The 23,502-nt window shown below is 52.8% G+C and overlaps 1 protein-coding gene across 4 annotated transcripts in view; it reads left to right on the top strand.

Annotated features, from left to right (window-relative positions):
• TMEM266 (transmembrane protein 266) overlaps positions 1–21,405 on the top strand; it is a 128,811-nt gene extending 107,406 nt beyond the window's left edge. For all 4 annotated transcript variants that reach the window (XM_081549611.1, XM_081549613.1, XM_081549614.1 and 1 more), the window contains 3 exons: positions 6,332–6,521; positions 18,482–18,544; positions 20,148–21,405. In XM_081549611.1, the coding sequence (XP_081405737.1) occupies positions 6,332–6,521; positions 18,482–18,544; positions 20,148–20,752 (858 nt within the window). In that variant the 3' untranslated portion in view covers positions 20,753–21,405. The remainder of the gene's footprint in view (positions 1–6,331; positions 6,522–18,481; positions 18,545–20,147) is intronic.
• The last annotated feature ends 2,097 nt before the right edge of the window (positions 21,406–23,502 follow it).

Genomic DNA, 23,502 nt, shown 5'->3' with positions numbered 1-23,502 from the left:
CAGGCCCACGTGCTATGGGTGTTTCTCCTTACCTGCAGTTTGATTGCAGGGCGTCGCGGTTTTTATATTTGTCCTCCTTGAGATTCTCTGAGTTTCTTGAATTTGTGGGTTGGTGTTTTTCATTAGATTTGCAAAGGTTTAGGTCGACATTCCTTCTTCTTTTTAATGTTGATTTCTTTGACTGTGCCTGAGCTTAATTGCAGCACATGAGATCTTGAGTTGTGGCATGTGGGCTCTAGTTCCCTGACCAAAGATTGAACCCAGGCCCCCTGTACTGGGAGTGCGGAGTCTTAGCCACTGGACCACCAGGGAAGTCCCTCCATGATTTCTTTACTTATTGCTTTTTCTCCTCTGGAACTCTAATCGCATGTTAGACTTTCTGATCGTGTCTCACTTCTTTCTTATACCCTAATCTCTTCCCCCATTCTCTCTCTTTTCTCTTTTTCTGACTGTAAGTCATAATATTTTTTTTATAGATCTATCCTCAGGTTCAACATCCCTGTCTTCTACTGTGTCCAGTCTGCTGTTAGATGCATGCAACTGAGGACTCAATTTCAGATATTGTATATTAAGGTTCTAAAATTTTCATTTAATTCTTTTCATAGGTTCTGTTTCTCCACTGAAATGTTACATCCATTTTATCCATCTTTCCCCCACCCTTCTCTAACATATTAATCACAGTTGTTTCAAAGCCCTGTCCATTAATTCAAATATTTAAATAGGTCAGCTTCTGTGCATATTCTAAGCAACTTCTTAACTGGCTTATGATTTGATAATCAATCACCTTTTTCTACTTGTTTGCGTGAATAGTAATTCTTATTGTCTGTGGAATGCATTGTTGATGCATTTTAGGTGTTCTGGATTATGTTATCTTTCTCTGTAAAGAGTTGGCTCTCAGAAGCTGGGTATTTGCATGAGAGCAGGGGGCTGCCCAGGTGGTTCAGTGGTAAAGAACCAGCCTGCAATGCAGGAGAGGCAAGAGACATGGGTTCAAACCCTGGGTCTGGAAGATCCCCTGGAGAAGGGAATGGCAACCCACCCCAGTACTCTTGCCTGGAAAACCCCATGGACAGAGGAGCCTGGTGGGCTGTGATCCACACAGCTGCGGACACGACTGAGCACACACAGCACGCGGCATAGGAGCACAGGCTGGTCCTGAAGATGCACCAGAAGTTAACTGGCACTTGCAATTTTTCCCTCCCAGTTAGAATCCCAGAACCAGCACGGAGCTTATTATAGACCAGAATTCAGCTGCTCCGTTAGCGTTATTGAACACACAGGGAAAATGAGGCCCAACGAGGAAAAGAGACTTAATCAAAGTCAGAGTGAGGCAGGAGAAGGGGGCAACAGAGGACAAGATGGTTGGATGGCATCACTGACTCAGTGGACATGAGTTTGAGCAAGCTCTGGGAGATAGTGAAGGACAGGGAAGCCTGGCGTGCAGCAGTCCATAGGGTCACCAAGAGTCGGACACGACTGAGCAGCTGAACAACAACAACAACAGGGTGAGGGAGGGGTGATGGGCCACGATCTCAGGCTCCTGCCTCCAGCTCTAGCTGTTTCCCCACATGGCGGCCTCCTGCCCTTTTCTGACCCCTGTTACCATTAAGCTCCTCATATTCTGTTGGGTTGAGTTACTTCCATCCTTCCCATAAGGCTTCAAGTTCCCTGACCAAGGTCTGTGGGACGAGAAGCCAGAGGCATGGGTTCTGGGCCCAGCATTGCTTCTGATGCACCACATGGTCTGAGCCTTTACCCAACCCTGTCCTCTGGCACAAACACCTCCTTCCCATCTCAGGGCCTTAGTTTTCCCATCTGACTAATGAGGCCCTGATATCCTAGGACCCCTTGACAGCTCTTCATCAACGGGGGAAGCACATGTGGCCATGTTCAGGAATGGGGATCAGAAGCTAGGCTCTGAGGGTCCCAGCTAGAACATCTGAATAGTCCCCTTGGCTGTCACAGCCAGTGGCCAGAGCTGAGAGCCCATGCAGCCCATCTGCAGTGTCTCCTCTGTGAGGGGTTAGTCATTCCTCCTCAGGGCAAGCACTCAGAGCATTCAGCCACCCCACACTCTCTGGGTAAGCAGCTTGGAATAACCTGTCCCCAAAGCAGGTTGCCCTCTCCATCATCCGCAGTCTAATCCATGCCCATGCTGACACTTTCACTTCCTAAATAGTTCTCATCTCCTTCTCACTGTCTTTACTCTAGTCCAGATTCTGGTCATCCCTGGCCTGGATGACTCATATTCCCATGTCTGTCCTGGCTTCCCTCTGTCCAGTTCATTCTCCACCCTGCTTTCAGCACGGTCCTTTCAAAATTCTCAGCTGAATCACCACACTACCACCTCTACCACCCCACCCTTCTGTTCAAAAGATTTCAGTGGTTCACTGTTGCTCTTTAAACAAAGTCCTTAGCACCTCTTACCATGGCTCCAAGGCTGTGTGCCTGGTGTGGCCCCTGCAGACCTCCTCACTGCCCTGTCCTCCCAGTCTCTACCTCCTGGACACACCACCTCTACCACAAGTGCCACCCAGAGCTAGCCTTTAGGACTTTCCTAAGAGATTTTTTCCTTGTGCAGCAGATAGCCCCTATCACTGGGACCAGCCAGGACTCACTTGTAAGCTGGGAGAGGCATTTTCATTCCAGTATACATAACAGAATTTTAACATCACCCTCACCATGCTTTATCTGACTTCTTAGTGAATGGATAAATAAATGAATCACTAGAACTACCATATACTTGGGGTGCATATTTTTAGCTTAAAACTTATTTCATTGTACATGCCTATGTCTGCATATATGGGCTCGGGGCTGGGCAAGCTCTGGCTTCTGGCTGTCTGGCCTGAATTCCAGTGGGACACTCATGGACAGCTCTGTATCAATTACAAGTTATCAATAATGCATCTGTTCAGAGTGGCCTTGGAGGCCATTATCTAGGACCGCCGGCCCTGATGAGTGGCCTTGGAGAAAGCAGGCTGGGTATGCCCATGGGAAGTTCAGATCAGGTGGGGCCGGAGGGGCTCCTAGCCCCAGCAGAGCTAAGGAGGGTTGCCTAATGGGTCCTCTGTGACATCTGAGACCTGCCGCAAGAAGGGTGGCTCCAGCCCGCTCCCTCTGCACAGACTACCCTGTAACAAGCCAGCCTTGCTTTCTCACTTTCTGAGACCAGTGGCGCCATCTGAGTACTGGGTTGTTAAGATCCAGGTCTGAGCCTAGTCTGAGACCAGAGTTAGAGCCCAGTGTGTGATCAGGTTGGGCTCTCAGTTCGTTACTTGGGTCAGGGCTCAGTGTGTAACCAGACTTGGGGCTCACTCTGTGAGCAAGATCAGGGCTCAGTGTTGGGGCTCAGGCTTTGTCTCAGCTTTGGGTCAGGATCAGGGCCCAGTTTGTGGCTGGTGTTAGGACTCAGCCTGAGACCACAGAATTCGGCAAAACTGACTAGTTTCACACATTCTTGTATTGATTCACTCAGCAATATTTATTGAGGGCCTTCAGTGTACCAGGCAACAAGACAGACAAGACCCCTGCTCTTGCAGAGATTATCTTCTATACTTTATTCTTGTGTAGATTGTATTCTACATTCCTGCTCTCACAGAGGGCCAGGGTGGCAGTGGTGTGCTGGAGCGCTCACTGGCTCCTGAGGGCCAGTTGTGCACCTTTCTACCCTGTTCTGCATAACATCGTGTTGGTCGTTTGGAACTGGCCATGGTGGATGTACCAGAGATTAGCATGCACTGTAAATCAGGCCTCTTTCTATTTTTCTAATACCTGCACACCACTGCAGGTGAGAGAGGAAAACCCATAGACAGTTTTTGAAGAAAATGGTGGAGTGACCACACATGTTTATCCAATCTCCTTCCCCAAATTCCACTAAGAGGGTGGTAAAGAAAAAAAGAATACACAGATAAGAATTAAGAAATCCTGTAAGTCCTGTCCATCAGGACAGAGAGGAGAGAGAGATTTCTGTGGATTTGTGGGAAGTGGAGAGTGAGCAAGAAAGCGGTAACTGATCCCGAAGAGGGGAGGATCTATAACTAAGGGAGTGTGTGAAGAGGTGGCTAGTGAAGGAAATGGGCTAATTCCCCCTCAGAACCCTGGAGAGTTTGGAAGGAAGGGGAGAGTGTGAAGCTGACCATAGGGGAGAGGGGTGGGCTAAAAGTCTGTACATGCTATCTGAACCCTCCAGGTTCCCTTGCAAATCCTGCAGTCAGGAGACCACGCTTCGCCATCACACAAGAGGCAAGAGTTTCATCCTCTGGAGAAACTGAACCAGAGGGCTCTGTGATGGGCACTAGGTGAGGCACACCCCGGGAATTAGGTAAATGTCCTTTCATCTCATGGCTGGACCCTCAGCCCCAGTTCCCTGCTCTGCTCTCAGCATGCAGGTGGGCCAGAGGCGTGTCCTCAGGCAGGAGGCTGATGAAGTCTACCCAGACCTGAGTGGTCCTAGAGACAAAACCCGTGAACACTGCCGTTGGGAAGTTGTCCCAGTGTCAGTTTACTGCCCAGCCACTCTAGTGTTAGTGAATCCTTGAATTGTGTTTCAGTTTCATCAAAGGAAAAATAGTGAAACATTAAAATACATAAAAAAACAATCAGAAGGTGCTAAGTGCAATGTAGAGAATTCAAACAGGGTAATGGGATGGATGCCTGGGCTAGGGGTCCGGGAAAGCCTCCAAGGGGGGGCGGGGCAGCATGTGATATGGGACCAGAGGTCACTGGGGAAGTGATCCTGAGACCAACACAGGTTTAGTGTGTTTAAGGAGTTTTGAGAAGGTGTGTGTCCCAGTGAGAGGTAAAGGGAGACAGAATGAGATTAAGTGGGCCAAGTCAACAGAGCCAGAACAGGCACCTGCTCTGTAAGTCAAGGGTAAAAAGCTTGGGTTTTCTCCCACCCAAGGGGAGACATGACAAGAGGGTGACATGATCTGATCTGGGTTTATGAGAACCCCTCTGGCCCCTGTTAGAGGATGGATGATAGAGGATGTGGGGCTGCAATCATCCAGGTGAGAGCTGGCCGTGGAGGTGGGGGAGGTGGGTAGACTTGGGGTAGCCCTTCGGGAGCTGGACTTGAGGGCAGATTGGATGGCAAGGATAATGAAAAGCGAAGAAGCAAGGGAGGAGATTCCATTTTTGGACCCAGCTAAAATGAGATGAAAGCACCTGAGGAGCAGCTGTGAGGACAAAGTGAACAGTCCTGTTTAGACTAGGTTGAGTTTATGATACCTGTGACCCAGTGCTGTGGCTGTCAGGCAGGCAGCTGGAGGTGTGACCTGACACTGCAGGGAGGGGCCAAGGCTGGAGGTTGGAATCATGAGCAAGCAGGTAATCTCCTATGTAGGGAGCGAACCCCCAGCTTCAGGTCTTTGGGGGTTTGACAGGAGGTTGTGGGGTTGTGCAAAAGCGATGCAATGTGTGTTTGGAACAGTAGGTGGCAGTGAAGACTCTTCCTCTTGAGTCCGCAGTCAGGCCGTTCAGAGTCAGACCCAAACTTTGCCTTCACCCAGATGACCCAGGAAGGCCCCAGAGTGTGAACAGCCATCTCAGCCACAACCCCAAGAGACATCTGAAAGTCTCTCTAAGGAACTTTCCCCCAAAACAAAAAATTAAACCAAAATAAAAATGTATGACGCCTTTTACAAAGCCTTTATGAAGAGCTCTGTGGGTTGATAACCCCCATTTTACAGAGAAGGAAACCGAGGCCCCATGGCAGTAAAGCCACAGGGTTGGGACCAGAGCCCAGTCCTGTCTGACCAGCGCTCGGAACACCTCCGAGAAGAAGGATGTGGGCGTCGCTGGAAGACAAGTGGGTCAGGCACAGCCCAGCGAGCACGTGATGCCGCGATGGGCTTCCCTGGCAGATTACCGCCTGCCCTGGAGGTTGTGGGGTTTCCAGTCCGCCGCTAAACATCGGTGTAAGACACCTGAATAAAGCTCTCATTTCTTGGGTCGCACATTTAGGCAAGTAACTAGAACAGGATTCAAGTCCGATGTTCCCCGACTCCTCCTGCGATGCTCTTTTTTTGCAAACCACCATTGTGTTCCTCTTACGGCCATCTTGTCCTCACTATGGGGCCAGACGACAGACACAGTATCAGAGATGGGACACGGGAACGTGTTTTATTACTTGGAAAAGCCTCCATAAACGTCAGGGACTCTTGCCATTAGTGTCTTTGGGAGATTTATAAAGGAACGCCCCCTCCAGCCTTTGGAGGCTCAGCCCCTTCCTCCCGGCTCCCCCAAAAAGGAAAGCGCCCAGACGTCTCGCAGGGCCCGGGTCCCCGCGCCACCCGCCACCCACCGCCCCCCGCCCCTCTCCTTCTTGCAGTTTGAGATCCGGCAGCTGCGGGCGCACCTGGCGCAGCAGGACTTGGACCTGGCGGCGGAGCGCGAGGCGGCGCTTCAGGCCCCGCACGTGCTCAGCCAGCCGCGCAGCCGCTACAAGGTGGTGGAGGCCGGCACGTGGGCCGAGGAGACGGCGGCCGAGAGCGTCGTGGAGGAGCTGCAGCCCGCGCAAGGTAAGTCAGCCGGCGCCTCCCCAGCCCCGCAGTGGGGGGCTCCCTCCCCGTCCCCGGGCTCTGCGCACAGCGTCAGGGAGCTGGGGCACGTCTCCTGATGGGACTGTGTCCGGATGTCGGCCTACGATTTTGGTGGGGGGGGAGGGGGGAAGCCCTAGTTAAGGGCCCCCCGGGACTGCCTTTCTCAGCCTCAAGAGATAGCATTCAGTCAAGCTACTTTGACCCGACTTTGACATGACCTCAGTGGCCTGTAGGCATCTCGCCTGCTTTGAGTGTATTACCTACCCATTCCTCGCGGCAGCTTGCAGGAGACTTTCCTACTTTATGGGTGAAGGAACTGAGCCCCAGAAAAGTCCAAAGGTGCAGAGCTAGGTTTCCAGCCAGGTGCCGCCGACTTTCCTGCTGGACTGCCCGCCCCGCCTCCAGGGCCCAGATAGCAAGTCCTGGCCTGGGGCCAGAACAGCCTAACCCTTGAGGATGGTGGTAAATTGATGGGCCGGTGCTGGTGGAGATGGGGGCCTCGGCCGTACCCCAGGGCAGAGTTCTCTAGGGAAGACCAGCTGTGTCGCCTTGCAGTGGGGACTTAACCTTTCCGGGTCTGGGTTTCACTAGCTGTCAAATGGGAACGAGGCTGAGCCTCCCTCACAGGTTCGTGTGAGGCCCCAGGAAGCAGGTGTAGGCTCTCAGAATTGCAAAGTAGTCCTGCAAATGTCAGGTGGTGCTATTTTGTGATTGGGGTGGAAATACCCCTACCTGGTGATGCAGCTTGTCAGATTTGGGCCTTTGTGGGGTTTGAGGAGGCTGTGTTCAGACAGGCTCAGGCCAGGACTTGGCTCCCAGCTCAAGGGGCACAGAGGCCAGCAGGGAAGATCTGCAGCCTTGTTAGAGCCCCCGGGGGACCCTGGGAGCCTGGACGCAGGTTCCCCTCCCCAGGCACCCTTGCTGCTCTGGTCTGAGTCCGCCTTGCCTTAACTTGCACCTGAAAATGCTGTTGCTAAAATAATGGGTAAGGGATTTCTTCACTTTACTAAGATATTTTTTTTTAAATATTGACTTCCCCTAATAATTCAGAATACATTTCTAGGTCCATCTTTTTGACCTAAAGGTAAGGGAACTACCCAAATGCCTCCAAGAGAAAGCTTTTTACAGTGTGATTTCATTCCATCCTCACACCTCCTTTCTCTCATATGAAGGAAGAAACTCAGACCCAAAGAAGTCAAGAGAACTTCATGGGGTCATATGGAAATAGAGGTGCTGGACTCGGCTAACTGAAGCTTGATCTAGGGCCCACTTCACTTTGGCGTGCTCTATTCCCCTCGCCAGGGCAGTGACAGCCAGGCAGGGCTGGCCAGGGTGGGAGGCAGGAAGCCAGAGCTCCAGACTCTGCCACTCCCCAGCTCTGTGACTTGGGGTCTCAGTGTTCCCTTCTGTAAAGTGGACTGATAACTCTGGCTCTGTCTGCCTCACAGGAAGTCTGGGAGCTGGTGGATGTGAGAAAGCTCTGTAGGCTACAAGGTGCTGTGAACAGGTTTTGGGGAGTAGGGTGATTGCTATTATGATCTTTTGAGAGACCTTCTAACCTTGGAACTTTAGAAGTTGGGGGCTCAGGACTTCTGAGTCTAGCTCTTCAGCTGACATGCTAATCCCATCTGGAACCGCTGCCAAGAGGTTTACCTGCCTCTAAGAACAGGTACCCCAAACCTCCCAGGGAAGCCCAGGCCAACCCAACTTCACATGACTCTCCCTGTTAGAAAATACTTCCTCAGACTGAGCCAAGGTCTGCCCTCGGCATCGACCTCTTCCACCTGCACAAAGCTTTTCCCTCTCCTAGCTGAGACATCCTTTCGGAAACTGGCCTTTGAGTATCTTCTCCTCCAGGGACTGTCACCTGCATTCCCACAGCCACTCTTCAGGGGACACAAGCCCTCCAAGTTCTTGCTGTACAGTCCCTCCCTGAGCATTCCAATGTTTCTATCCCTCTCAGAGTGACATCTAGAACTAAGCGCGTTTCTTGGGGAGCTGCAAGACTAGGGCAGAGTGTTGAGGGGTCACCCCTGTGTTTTTGTTCTGGACCCAAGACCCCTGTGACTGAGCCTTGTGGTGACTGCCTGACCTGAGCTCACAGTTGAGCCAGGTCATGGCTCTGTTGACTCCTGGAACCTCCCCGCAGCCCATCCTTGACTTTCTATATGCCCATGCAGAGTTTGACATTCATTTGTGTTCAGTTGTAGCCTGATTCCTGCCTTGACTCTGGGTTTCCAGGGCTTTGTAGGTCCTACTCACAACTCATCACCAATTCTGCTAGTTTTACTGCCTACATATATTTTGAAACATTCCCACTTTTCATCTGCATTGCTCAGCCTCCCTCTCTCTGGACCTCACCCGCTTCCTTGACCTCAACTTTGCCCCCATGGGTGCCCTCTTCACTCCTTTCCCCCCCAACACACACACACACACACACTGACCTCAACTTTGCCCCCATGGGTGCCCTCTTCACTCCTTTCCCCCCAACACACACACACACACACTGACCTCAACTTTGCCCCCATGGGTGCCCTCTTCACTCCTTTCCCCCCCAACACACACACAACTCGGTGATCTTCCATAAATCTTTCATGTCACTCTCTGACTTAATACCTTGGCTGGTTATTTGCTCAAGCTGCCGAAACAAAGTCCTGCAAACTGGGTGGCTTAACCAACAGAAGTTTCCTGTCTCTGAGTTCTGGAGGCTGGAAGTCTGGGAGCAGGGTCTTGGCAGGATTGGCTCCTTCAGAGGTTGCAAGGGAGCATCTGCTGCTGCCTCTCCCCCAGCTCCTGGCACGCTGCTGGTAACCCTTGGCGTCCCTTAGTTTGTAGAAATATCACCCTGACCTCTGCCTTCTCTTCACATGGTGTCCTCCCTGTGTGTGCATCTGTGTCCGGATTTCCCTTTTTACAAGGACCCTAGTTGTGTTGGGTCTGGGGCCCACCCTACTCCAGTGTATAACCTCATCTTAACTAATTCTGTCTACAACAATCTCATTTCCAAATCAGATCACATTCTGAGGTCCTGTGGGTTAGGATTTCAACATATGATGTTGGAGGCGGAGGACACGGTGACTCAGCTTGTAACAGGTGGCATATAAGGCCCTTGATGGTCTTTGTCCCAGGCTGCCCCCTCCCACCCCCTGCCGTCTCATCTCCTTCCACTCTGCACTCTGTCTTCACTTTCACTCTGGCTGAGTGAAACATCTCTGCGTTTGGAGAAGTGTTCTGTGGAGTAGTAGGTCCCTGAGGCTTTCCACATGCTGTTCACTGGCAGGACAGGCCTGCCTGCCAAACTTCATTTCATCCTTCAAACCTGTCTCCGAGTCAGCTCCCGGTCACCACGTCCTTCCCTCAAGACCTTATACGAAATCCCACTTTCCAGGTCGCCCCTGCATTTTATCTTCAGAGCCACACCTGGCCCTAGGCAGCCTCCCCATAGGGTGATCTACATGGAATATAGTCTGCAAGCTCATAACTGATTGAAGAACAGAACAAATCTGTGGGCATCGCTTGTTTCATTATGGGTCCTGCAACCCTGGGTCTTCTCTCAGTGCTCAGGGGGCTTCTGGCAGTAGCCCACTCCAGAAACCCCGCTTGTGGCTTGCAGCTCCCCATGCCAGTGCTTGGGGAATCCAGAATATAAGAATCTTCGTTTTGAAAATTCTGGAAGTTGGTGGCAACTTTTGCCCACTTTGTTCTGTTTTCCAAGGATGAGAGGAGCAGGTTTACAGCCTATCCCAGGGTCTTCCCAGGTGGCGCTAGTGGTAGGTCTCTCAAAAGAACTTGCCTGTCAGTGTAGGAGACTTAAAGAGACACAGGTTCAATCCCTGGGTCAGGAATATCCCCTGGAGGAGGACATCGCAACCCACTCTGGTATTCTTGCCAGGAGAATTACATGGGGAGAAGCCTGGTGGACTACAGTCCATAGGGTCGCACAGAGTTGGACACAACTGAAGCAACTTAGGTACAACTGGCCCATCCCAGGACCTTCCTGCTGACGGAGCAAAGTGAGGTGGAGGAGCTGCCTCCTTGCCCTGCCCATGGTGGCTGCTCAAGCCCATTTTGAGACTGCAGTTCACCTGGTGCTGGGGCCTGCTCAGCGCTGTTCTGTCTTCTGCAGTGCACACCTTTTTGAACACCTGAGCTCAGGTGAGCACCTCCTGTACAGCCTGTCGTTCTGCAGCACCCCTCTGCCTCTCTCATCAGGAGCCTTACCTCTTGAGATAACAGCCTGACCGTTACTATCCACCCCCAGCCAATGACCTCCAGATCCCCGACACCTGATGCCACACTTGGATTCACAGGGAGTCAAGATCTGAGGTCACAGAGTCTGCAAACAAGCCAAGCATTTAAAGTAACCGCACACATTCTAGTGCTGTGAAGCCATGAGTCCCTGCCTCTCCACCCTGTTCCTCCTCTCCCTGCAGTCCCCAGGGTGGGCACCTTCCAGCAGGAAGTGGAGGGAGGCAGAATAAGAAGGGAGAAAGTGATCGGCTACACGTGCCAGCCAGGAGGGTCACAGGTTCTGTGCCAACCCTCCTGGAAACTAGAGGCATGTCTGAATAGGGCACTCGGATCTCCCACAGAGCTGGCAAACGTGCAGCCCTGGGAGCCGCTGCCAGTGCCCCTACCACCTAGCCCTGGAGCCCTACCCTTGCTCTCCTTTGTCTCCTCTGTGACATCCCTGCCTCCCAGCTCTCTAGAGGCACACCAGGCCGGCCCACTCAGCAGAGCACTAGCGCATTTCCCAACCTGGCACTTGACTGCCAACCCCTAGAGCCGTCAATAACAAAGGCAGTTCCTCTGAGACAGAGAGCAGAAGCCTTGTCGGGCTAGCAAGTGGCATGCCTGATTCACGGCCTCGGATGGGCTGGAGAGTCAGGACACCCCAGCTCATCTCTCTCTGACCAGGACTTGTGTCCAGAGAGGATTTCCATGATGTTAGAAATCATAGCTCGACAAGCTCGGGGCGCTCTGGGCCACGCTGGAGAGGGAGAAAGGGCAGTGTTTGTTGCTCACTATGACCTTCAGGCCAGCGGGGGCCCCGAGGCTCAGCGTGTCACACTAGCACACAGGCAATCCGGGGATTAACCTGCAGACATCAGCAATAAGTCTCAGGAGCCTTGGGGGATGGCTGGCCTTTCTCGGGGTACAGGGGTGGGGAGGGAGGCAGCAGCAGGGTTGGGAGTGCCAGCCTCAGCCGCGGCAGGAGAAGCGGCTCCTGCAGTCCCCACAATTGCCAGCGGGTCACTGTCAGACTAACACCAACCAGCTTCTATTTAAACTTGCTCCAGCACAAATCATTTTTAAAACCCGGACTGCAAAGTTCCAGGCTTTGGGGCCTGCCAAGTTCACAGTGCCCCTGTGTAGTCATTAATACTTCCCTCCCAAATTTATTAGTCTTGAAGCTCGCCCATAACTTATGAATTACAGCCCCTGGTGGGAGTGCCACAGCTTTTACCATATATCACAGTGAACTTCGGCGTCCACCCGCCCCCCGCCCCCGCACTGCACCAGTGCTCAGAGAAACCTCCACGGAGGTGCACCACCTCTCACCTTGGGAGAGGAGAGGCTTGTGTGCTGACCGAGGCAAGTCGGGCTTTCTGCCATCACTGGCCTTCTGAGGGGGGCCACTGGAGACCCAGGGGAGTCCCCAGAACTGTAGGACTAAAACTGGGGCACCTCACATAAAGCAGAGAGGCAGATACCAGGGTAGGGAGGTGTGGGTGGTTCTGAAAGGAAGATGTGGGATTCAGACTCAGGGCTGGGTCTGAGTCTCAACTTGGCCTTGAACATGTTACTTAACCTCTCTGGACTGGCTTCACAGTGGGGTGACCCATGCAGTCACCGAGGGTGTCACACTTGGTTCATTGCTCTGGTGTCACTCTCTTAAAATTCTTAATGTTTTTTCTTTCAGTGATTGATATACTAATTTCAGGTATACCAGGTAATTATTCGATACTTGTATATACTGGAGAATCACAGTAAGTCTAGATAGCATCCATCACTATGCATAGTTACAGAATTTTATTTCTTGTGATGAGAACTTTTGAGATTTATTCTCTTACGAATTTTCAAATATGCCATACAGAACTAACTATAGTGACCATATTGTAGCATATCCCTGTGACATTTACTGTATAACCGGAAGTTTGTACCTTTTGAGCCCCTTCACTCACCCATTTCACACCCCCTCCCTTGCTTGCCCAACCCCTGCCTCTGAGAACCACCAATCTGTATCTCTGAGCTCAGGACATTTGTTTGTTTTAGGTTTTGTTTTTAGATTCCACATATAAGTAAGATCATACCGTGTCTTTGTCTGACTTACTTCACTTAAGCACAATGTCCTCTGGTCCATCCAGGTTGTTGCAGATGTCAAGATCTCATTCTTTTTTACGGCTGAATAACATTCCATTGTATGTATGTATGTATGTGTATGTACCACATCTTTATCCACTCATCTGTTCTTGGACACTTAGGTTATTTCCATATCTTGGCTATTATAAATAATGCTGCTATGTACACTGGGATGCATGCATCTTTTCAAATGAGTGTTTTTGTTTTCTTCAGATATATACCCAGAAGTAGAACTTCTGGATAATATGGTAGTTCTATTATTTTCTTTTTTGAGGAAACTCCATACTGTGTTCCAGAGTGGCCATACCAATTTATATTCCCACCAACAGTGTTCTGGGGTTCTCTTTTCTCTGCCATCTCACCAACACTTATTATCTCTGTCCTTGTGATTCTAGCCATTATAACAAGTGTGAGGTGACATCTCCCTGGTTTGCACTTAGTTGCACTCCTGAAGTTGAAGGAAGTTGAGCTCCTTTTTGTATACTTCTAGCCTACTCTGTGTCTTCTTCAGGAAAGTGTCTACTCAGATCCAATTTTTAAATTGGATATTTTTTTTCTATCGAGTTGTATGAGTTCTTTATATATTTTGTATATTAATCCTTATCACGTATGATTTGCAAATATTTTCTTCCATTCAGTAGGTTGCCATTCATTTTGTTGATGGTATCCTTTGCTGTGCAGAAGCTTTTTAGTTTAGTATAGTCCTACTTGTTTATTTTTTGCTTTAATTGCTTTTGTTTTAGTGTCAAATCCAAAAAAATCATTGCCAAGACCAAGGTCAAGGAGCTTACCTACCGCCTATGTTTTCTTCTAGGACTTTCATGGTTTCGGGTTTTACATTCAAGTCTTAATTCATTTTGAGTAAATTTTTGTGTATGGTGTAAATTAGGGGTCCGGTCTTCCCAGGACCACTTACTGAAGAGACTTTCCTTTCCTCCTTGTATATTCTTAGCTCCTTTGCTGTAAATTAATTGACCATATACGGGTGAGTTTATTTCTGGGCCTTAATGCTTTTTAAACAAAGGGCCCCACAAATTATGCAGCTGGTCCTGGGTCTGAACTCTAATTGTCCCAACTAGGAGCAGAAGCGCATCCGCACTGAGAAGGACTGAACACTCAGCCACGCGCACTGCCCTTGGCCTGGTACACAGCTGCTGCTCAGCACATAGTAGTGTCCTTTCTCGATGTGGCTGCTGAGCTGTGGAGCAGCAGCTTGGAGGGTGGCAGTGGGAGCCCTGGCCAGGAATCAGGGCCTCTCTCTGGGCTTGGATCTGCACAGGATGTGTGGGTGTGCAGTCCTGACTCCCCCCTCCCACCCCACAGCCTAGCCAGTCCTGCCGCCCAGGGAGGCCCACCTGACTCACCGCACCCTCTTGCTCCACCTCGCTGGGCAGGTTGGGGCTCTGCCCAAGGAGCACACCCACATAATGAGCAACGCCACCACAGCACTCGACCAGCTTTAGGAGGATCAGTCAGGATGGCTGCATGGAGTGCTCACACCCTAGGAAAAAAGGTGCTAGGTGGTTGAGAGCAACTGCGGCAGCTGCCACAGAAATGACCTGAGACTTAGGGGCCAGCAGGGAGCACCATGGGCCAGGGTTTCAGGGAGGTGAGGGACAGACCCAGGTTAGACTCGACCTTCATCATCTCGGTGAAACATACAGCTCACCAGCATGTAGGTATTTATTATTCCCATTTTACTGAGGAAGCTGAGGCTCAGAGTGGCCAGGGATCTGCCTAAGGCCACAGAGCAGATGTCTGCAGAGCTGGAGTTGGCACCTGGGCTGTTTTGTCCTGGAGCCTGAGTTTGTACCAGCCCTTCTTTCTCACCCCTCCAGGTCAGCTAACCCAGTCCTCCTGTGGGGCAGTTCCTCCCTGGCCTTAGGGCTCCTTAGTGCCAAATCAAAGCAAACCTTGGGGCAGGAGTTCTCTTAGATGGAGGGTGGGCAGCCCCATGTCGGGGCTCACTGATGGCCTCTTCCTGGCCACACGCATCTGTGCCTGCCTCCATTCCCTCCCCCTAGGCTCCCAGACACCAGCAGTCATTAGTCTCTGGGCAGGAAGTACCAGGGACTGAGAGCAAGGCTGTGTGTTGCATGGTGCAGAGGGCGTCTCAGAGGCTGAGGGGAATGGTCCTGGGAGGTCTTGCAGGCCCCAGACCCAGCCTCATTCACTGTCCAGTCATCCTATTTATTGGTGGGTAGTATACACCAAGCCCTGTGCTAAGTGCTGGCAAGACTCTGAGTAAAATGTGGCCTCTGTGTGGGAGGGGACAAAGCCCCAGTCCAAGTGGTCAGTGTGGAGAAAGGGGCCTGCCTGAAGCAGAGAGAGCTGGAAAAGCCTGGGCAAGGCCTTGCTCTGACTGTCTTGAAACTCAATCTGAGGCACCTGTGTGGTTATGGGTTTGGAGCAGAGGGAACAAATGCAGACTGGACAGGCCTGCAGTGGCTGCCTGGAGATCTAGGTTCTGTGTCAGGCACGTCCATGGAGTGAGCAATCCTGTTTATTAATCCTGCAGGCATGATGAGAGGCCAAAGGGAAAAGCGTGAGGTCTGACCCAAGGCTGGAAGGCAGAGGGCATCTAGGGGTCCCTTGACTGGTCACATGTTCGGCAGGAGCTGAATTGCTGGTAATAATGGAGAAGAAGCACGGAGAAATGACCAGGGTCCAAGGGTACCATTCATCAAGGTGGAGGTCGGGGGAGAAACTGAGTTCTCTTTTGGACATGTTGAGTCAGAGGTGGCTGGAGGTCATCCAGGAGAAGCTGTCCGGTTGGCCAGACCAGTCAGAAGCTGAGGAATGTCTGGGCTGAAGGTCACTTGGCTCAGGTTACTTTTATCAATGGCTTTGATGAAGATTGAGCATCCTCAACTGAATAGTCAACACTGAGGTACACGAAAGAATACCTTAGTAGATGGAATCAAGATTCAGAATGCTTTCAGCAGGCTCTGGGCTGAGACCAACAAGCTGACATTTGCCTGAGATGATAAACGTGAAGTCCTCTGTGGAGCTGACACGGCCACGGTGTGGCGAAGGCCTGGCTGGCTTGGCCCCAGCGCCTGCAGAAGAGGCCTGGCCTGGGCATCCGTGTTGGCCACAGACTCATGAGTCAGCGGAGTAGGGTGGTTGCTGAACCTGATTGGAGGATGTTAGGCTGTGTGAGGGGAAAGATCCCAGCAGATCTCTAGGAGGACCCACCTGTTAAGCAAGATGAAAGGAGGTCACTGTGTGAAGTGCCCGATCCGCAGTCTGGAGCTCTGAAGGGCACAGTGACAGTCAGCTCCCTCCTGCCTCCCCTGCCCCCGTTTTGGTCACATCTGGAGCCCATAGTGACTTGAGAGGCTGGAAAACCAGGGAGGGGTGAAGAATGGACAGGGGTTTCTCAGGAGAAGAGACATTTTGGGAGGCATGTGAGGGCTTTGTTAAGTGCTGGAAGGTATATCGTGTAGTAAGTAGAAGTGGGGTGTGGCCTTGGGGCATGCGGGAAACAGGACCTAGATACCCGGATCTGCAAGGCCTCCCATAGCGGGCCCTTCTAAGGAGACGGAGACTGGCTGCCTGAACATGGAGTGGAGGTCCCCAGGAGGCCCTGTGCTCCTTGGAGGTGGAGGGCCAGGCACACTGACCCCGCTGAGCACAGATGAATCTGATTATTAGAGCTGCTCAGCAGAGAGGCAGGAGGCCCCTTCTATGAGGGACACAGGCCGTGGTGGGCAGAGCCCAGGCAGGGGTTGAGAAGATGCTCACACAGGGTGGGGTGAGGGGAGTGCGGTTCTTCGATGGCTCCAGTCCCTTCCCACTCTGCTCTCTCACCTCTTGAACTTCAGGGCTGGCTTAGGGCCCCGGAGCCAGCTAGCCTGGCTGTCACGGTCTCTAAGAGCCCCACCGGCTCCCCCATGGTACAGATGGAAAAACTGAGGCCCAGAGAGGGGATGTGACCTGCCCAGGTTCCCATGGTGGGCCAGTGGCAGTACCAGCACAAGAACCCAGGCTCTGGGTGTTTCTCATTCATCCAGGCCACCTCCTGCACACGCGCCCCTTTGGGACTCATGGGTCTGTGGATACTTTAGCTGAGTTTATTGTCCTGCCTTCATCACATGGCCCTCTACAGCCACATTGCAGGTCCCTCCTGCCACGGCCTCAGGATAAATACCAAGATCAGTGACCAGACCTGGCTGGCCTGGTAGACCTGGTGGCCCTTGCACTGCTTGCCAGGAGCAGTCACACCAGCCTCCTCCCACTTTCCGCGGCAGCCTGCAGGGCTAGATAGCATTTACAACATAAATTATGAAGAGCCACGGAGAAGAGTGTAGCTGTCTGATTCTGAGGGAGCGTTGCTGCTTGATCCTGAAGCAGGGCCTGGAGCCAGCCTGGGGCCCCTCCCTCAGCTCAGGCATTAATGCAGAATACACCTCTGGCCACAGGCATTTAAAGATCAAAAGAGGCCAGAAAAGCTTTTAAGAGCCAGGTTGCTGTGTGTGCTGCCACTGGCCTTCCCGTGTCAGAGCAGACATGCTTCTGCAGCGATCTCAGGTGTGTCAGGAAGGCGGCCACGGAGAGCAGCAGGTTCCATCACCTGCAGACCGAGGCTTCTGGGGTGTAGACCCCCATCCTCCCCTTCAGCTTCATCAGGGCCTGTCTTCCCTCCCCTGGGCATTGCTGTTTCTGTTCTCCCGTCCAGTCTGACACCTTCCCAACCACTCTCCCTGCACCCTTGGGAGTGCCTCACACTTGAGTCTGTTCACACTTTCCTGTGGTTCCTCACTATGCTTGGGGCAAGGCTGAGCTCCTTAAAGGATGGCTTTGGGGTCTCCTGTCATCTGCTGTCCGTTCCACCCCGCCCCCCCCCCCACTCCGCCGCCCCGCCCTGTGCTCAGGCCTCTCTGAAGTTCTCACCTCTCCTCTCTCGTCCTTTCCCACCCCATCAGAACAACGAACCAATTCTTTGAGACCCTGTTCCCATGCCATCTCCTGTGACCTGGACAGCTTTATACCTTCTCATTAGTTATTCATTCAGCAACTCTTTACTGAGCACCTGCCATGTGCTGGGAACAGGGTAGGGCTGGGGGTGCCCAGCACCTGTGTCCTTTCCTGGGCGGTGTGGAAGCTCGAGGGGGCTGTCGTCCATGATCAGCCTCTGCAGCTGGCTGTGTGCGGCTGAAATGGCACTCTGAGGCTTTTGTGCTGAGAGCATTCCCGGTGACCGTGAGAACCTCAGGTGGATTCAGAGACTCAGGCCATCCAGGCAGGGAAAGCCCCAAGGGACTATTTCCACACCCTTATCTCAGAGAAGGGGAAACTGAAGGCAGAGAAGGAAAGGGCTTCTTCATATCACACAGCGAGCTGGATGCTTCATCAGAACCTGGGTCTCTGATGCCCAGCTCAGCACTGGGGCAGATGAGCCATGTGGTCCTCCTGGAGGAACCACGTGGCAGGGAGCTTGTGGGAGACCAGTGCCTCCTCGTGGTGATGGGGGTAGAGGCACTGGGGGGAGGAGCACAAACTGGCCACAGCCCCTCCTCCTGGACTGTCCAGCTTGCCGTCACACTCACCTTTCTCTGTCCTCACCTCCGCAGAAGCCACGGTGAAAGATGACATGAACAGCTACATCAGCCAGTACTACAATGGGCCCAGCAGTGGTAAGTCTGTGTCGGTGCTATTCCATGTGTACCAGAACCTCTGTGTGGCCCCACGCCAGAGGTGACCCTGGAAACCCCTAACATCCAGGCCAGGGACAGCTCGACCAGGCTGTCTATCTCCTGGCCCCTGTGAGCCATAACCGCAGGCAGAGTTCCCAGCAAACTCTGGCGCCTGAGCTCGAGTGCTGGGATGGGAGGCTCCAGGATGTGCGCGGGGGACCCTGGGGCGGAAAGGGGCTGGAATCTAATGACCTCAGTGCTTCCCAACCTGAGAACCTTTCAGGATGAGCGTGATGGGGGTGAGATAATGCATAATTGGCTGTGAGAAGTAACAGGCACTGGGCATGTCCTTGTTTATGTTTCATTCTTGCACTTCAGAAAGTCTCAGGGGACCTAGTGGTTTTCACTTATGAGAAAGGTTGAGTTTTAAAATAATACTCAGTCCTTCAGGGTCTTGTTTCTCCTTAGCCAGTGTCTTGAGTCTTGTAAGGTTTGGGTTTCACAGCCCTTGAAAAGTGAAAGTGTTAGTTGCTCAGCAGTGTCCAACTCTGCGGCCCCATGGACTGCAGCCCACCAGGCTTCTCTGTCCATGGAATTTTCCAGGCAAGAATATTGGAGTAGGTTGCCATTCCCTTTTCCAGGAGATCTTCCTGACCCAGGGATCGAACCCAGCCTCCTGCATTGCAGGCAGATTTCTTTACTGCTGAGCTCTTAAATCCTTGTAACCTCCATTCTAAGGCTAGAAGGTTATAGTGTGTGTCATGCTGAACACATCTGAATTTTGTCTTTTCTGCAATTTAGCCCCTTTAAGGCCTCTTTTCCTCCCTTTCTCCTCTTCTGAAGCCTTATCCAACCTGCTGATCTCAAAGACCACCATCTCTAGCCTGAACCTCTCTCCCAGCCCACTCTCCCTACCACTTTAGAGAGAAACCTTGCCCACACTACGCCTACTGTAATTCAGGCCCTTGATACTTCTCACTGAGAGCAAAGACGTTCTGGGATGTCCTCCACCCTCCGCTTACAATGCATCCTGTAGAAATTCATCAGTTTTCTAAGGGCACAGCTCTGGTCATGAGTCTCACACTGGACCCATTTAAAACTTTGAGTCCTGCTGACCATGACATTCAGATTCCTTGTCATAGCACACTGTGCTGAGTTAGTCAGGATGGGCTCAGTTATGCTGCAGTGACAACAACCCCACATCTGAGTGGTTTAAATAAACCAACAAAGGGCCAGGGCACACTCTTTGCCCAGGCTGTTATCTTTACCCTATCTCCCAGCAGACAGAACAGTTGTCATGCCTTCTAGAACAGTGTTGACCACACGGGCAGAGCACAGCTGGCTTATGTAGCTTCTCCAGGAAACATCACCAGTCACTTCCTGCAGGTGACTGGCTGAGGCCTGTCACATGTCTGCACTTGATAGGGAGGCATAATTCTCCCTCAGGGCAGGTGGCGAATATTGGAAACCTGGACCATCTCCTAAGGCCTCTCCCAGCAAAGCCATTCATACTCACCGCACCCCCACCATCTAGCCCCGCCCCCATCAGGGCACAGAGGTGTAGCCAGGGTGGAGTGTGATCCACACCCCTCCTTTCTTGCAGACAGCGGCGTCCCAGAAGCAGCTGTGTGTGTGGTCACCACAGCCGCCATCGACATCCACCAGCCCAACATCTCCTCTGACCTCTTTTCCGTCGACGTGCCCCTGAAGCTTGGCAGCGATGGCACTGGTGCCAGCGCCAGCTCTGAGAGTGCCACCCGCTCCACGCGCAGCTCCGGCACCCGGGCCCAGAGTGACAGCAGTCAGACACTGGGCTCCTCCACGGACTGCAGCGCCGCCCGCGAGGAGCCATCCTCCAGGCCCAGCCCCTCTGCCCTGCCACTGCCCCCGCAGCCATCTCAGCAGCATACAGCAGAGGCCACAGTCCAGGACCTGTTGTCCCCGCTGTCGCTGTCGGAGGACCCCTGCCCCTCCCGGAGGGCCTTGGACTCCGCCCCCCTTGCCCAGCCCAGCCCAGCGGGCTCGGCCCAGCCCAGCCCTGAGCTGGAGCACAGGGTGAGTCTGTTTAACCAGAAGAACCGGGAGGGCTTCACCGTCTTTCAGATCAAGCCTGTCATCCATTTCCAGCCGGCTGCGCCTGCGCTGGAGGAAAAGTTCAGATCTTTGGAATCCAAAGAGCAGAAGTTGCACAGGGTCCCTGAAGCCTAGAGCCTCCAGGCAGGCTGGGAGGGAGGCGGGGAGACAGCCATCTCGATGCTCCCCCAGGGCCCCGGTGGCCACCAAGGGTCACATGAGGGGCCCGGGAGCCCTCCTGGCTTCCCTCAGGGTGCTGCCTGCCTCCAGGGAGGTGACGCCAGGCCAGGAGGCCACACGCCTCAGACCTCAAAGCCCAGAGCTGGCGCCTCCTCTCACCCTGCTCAGGGGAGGGTGGTGCTTGTGGCTGGGGTTTTTTTTTAAAACCACTTTTACAAAAACCAGCCTGTGGCCCAGCTTCAGCAGGGTAGAGCGTGGGGGCCAGCTCAGCCTCTTCCGTTGCCTTTGTTCCTGACGCCCACCCCGGACCCTCGGGAACAGCACTGTGAGCAGGGGCTCTCCAGCCCCACCCCCAAGCCGTCTTTTCCAGGAATCCCGGGTGGAGCCCACACAATCACACACAGACCACCATCTGAGCCTATCTCATTTGTCTTCATTCTCTCATTTAGGCATGAGCGTTTCTGAGTCTTTTCGAGACAAATCTAGTTTCCACCTTCTTGGGACATAAAGGGGTGGGTCTGGAGGAGGGTGGGAGGGTTGTGGGGGGCAGAGGGGTGACAGCCATTTTCCAATCTTGGCTTTAATAATAAAAACCACCTGCACTGAGACTTCCAGTTGGCAGAGGTGTTCCTTTGGCTGCTAGTCCAGGTGAGGACCCCAGAGTGGCTTCTCTGGGTTTGGGTTGGCCTTGAAAATCTACCAAGGGAGCCCCCCCAACTCCTCTCCAGTATCCCCGATGCCTTTGTAAAGCAGCCCTAGACCCCAGGAGGGAAGCGGTCACACTGCCTGTGTGACTCTGGACTAGTACCTTCCCTTCACTCATCTCCCCACCACAGTGGAGCTCAGAATTCTGTCTTCCTTGCCAGCAACTCCCAGACATAGCTTCCTGACCCAGGGCTCCATTCCTCAGGGATCTCAAACTTGGAGGTCCAAAGCTGAGGGAGATGTCTTGCTCGCAGCCTGCTGCTCCTCCCAGGTTCCCAGCCAGGGCACCACCATCCACCTGGCTGCGCACGTGAATGCTGGCCCCCTTGTCATTCCCCACGAGCAGTCAGGGGTGCTGGCCACCTGCCCCAGACCCCTCACAGCCTTGCTAAGGCCCAGGCCCAGCCTCTGACTCCCCCCTCAAACTCCGACCAGGGCTGTTGAGCCTGATCAGTGTGTCCCTTGCTGAAGAACCTCCGAGGGGTTTTGTTTATGACTATGTTTTGTTTTAGATGTCCAGAAGAAAAAGGGAAGATAATTTTTTTCAGTTCAAGGGCTCCCGTTGCCTCAAATGAATTTCTTGGTGAGGTCACCACTCCTAAATGGGCTGGTTGCCTGCCCCCAGGCCACAAAGAACATTCTCATTCATGGGGAGATCAGCATTTGTCAGAAAAGATGTTAAAGGGAACAGTGTCAAATGGAGCTTGTTTTGGGGTGTAATCTGAGGCATTCCATTACCAGCAACACAGTTATTCACAGCTCCCATGACTGAGCACTCTGTAAGGCCTCTAGCCCCTTGGGCTCCTTTAACCCTTCCAGTGGCCCTGTGAGGTGGTATCACTGGGCCCATTTTACAGGTGTAGGACCCAAGGCTCAGAGGTTTAAGAAACTTCCCTGAGGTTACACACTAGTAAGAGAGGCACTGAAACTGGACCTCAGATCTGCCTGGCAGTGTGCTAGGTGCTGGGGCTCCCAAGTTGTAGAGCTTTTGAAAGCAAAGTGGTCATTCTTGGGTTTGTCACAAAAGGGCTGGAGGGTATTACATGATTTATAATCTCTAGGGCAGGAGCTGCGGGATCTGTTCTTAGCGGTCTGCATCTGCTGGACTAGAAACAGCTACCCTCCTTGGCTAGGCTCAGCCTGCTGAGCTGTGATGCCCTCTTGGCTGAGTTCCCATCGCCCCAGCTCATGGGCTAGTGCTGGCCACCCAGTCAAGTAAATGAGCCTGTCCTGTGCTGGAGGTGAGACCCCCGTGGCTAGCTGGCAGTCACCTCTGCTTGGACTTCTACTCCAGACAAAAGGGCTGGGAGGAGAGCAGTGGGGTAAGATGGTAGGCAAGTGGCCCCACTCTCTCCCTGTTTCCCCACCTAGAAGAGCTCCACTTTTAACAGCTGGTTTCTTAGGGCATTTACAAATTGCTGTGAGGTGAAATTGTGCCTGAGCACTCACCATTGCCTTCCTGCCTGCCCAGGCAGTAACAGTGTTAGAGCTGCTGCACAAGCAGATGGAGACTAGATGTGGTCTGACCTCTCTGAGGACAGAGTCCACAGTTACCAGGTAGAGGGCGCGCAAGACAGAGGAAGCCACTCACCTGCCTGAGGACAGGTGCGGGGTGGAGTCTCACAGCCTGGAGTGCAGGAGGTGGAGAGTAAAAGCTTTGGCCCAGGTGCCATAGCCCAGAGTTATGGCTGGTAGGCAGCTGGGCGCCGGTGGAGATGGAGCCCGAGCCCTCCCTGGGAGGTTTGCGGCTCTGGGAAAGACCTCCTCCTTGCTCGTCGACTCACTCAGGGAGCACACTCTGGGGCTGTCTCAGAAGGGAGGAGGGCCTAGTAGCAGCTGCTGTCTCCTGTAAGCCAACAAGACGGTGGTCACAACAACGGCTCCCACTTACTCACTTGCTGTTGTGCTGGGGCTCTTTGCGGTCTTCCCTCTCTATCACAGTTTTGCAAAGTGGGTGCTGTCTTCCCTGCTTTACAGAGACACAGAATGATTTATGAAAT

Source organism: Giraffa tippelskirchi, chromosome 12 (assembly GCF_054371585.1).
Source record: "Giraffa tippelskirchi isolate mGirTip1 chromosome 12, T2T-mGirTip1v1.2.pri, whole genome shotgun sequence".
NCBI classification, from domain to species: Eukaryota; Metazoa; Chordata; class Mammalia; order Artiodactyla; family Giraffidae; genus Giraffa; species Giraffa tippelskirchi.
This window is presented reverse-complemented; position numbering and strand designations above follow the sequence as displayed.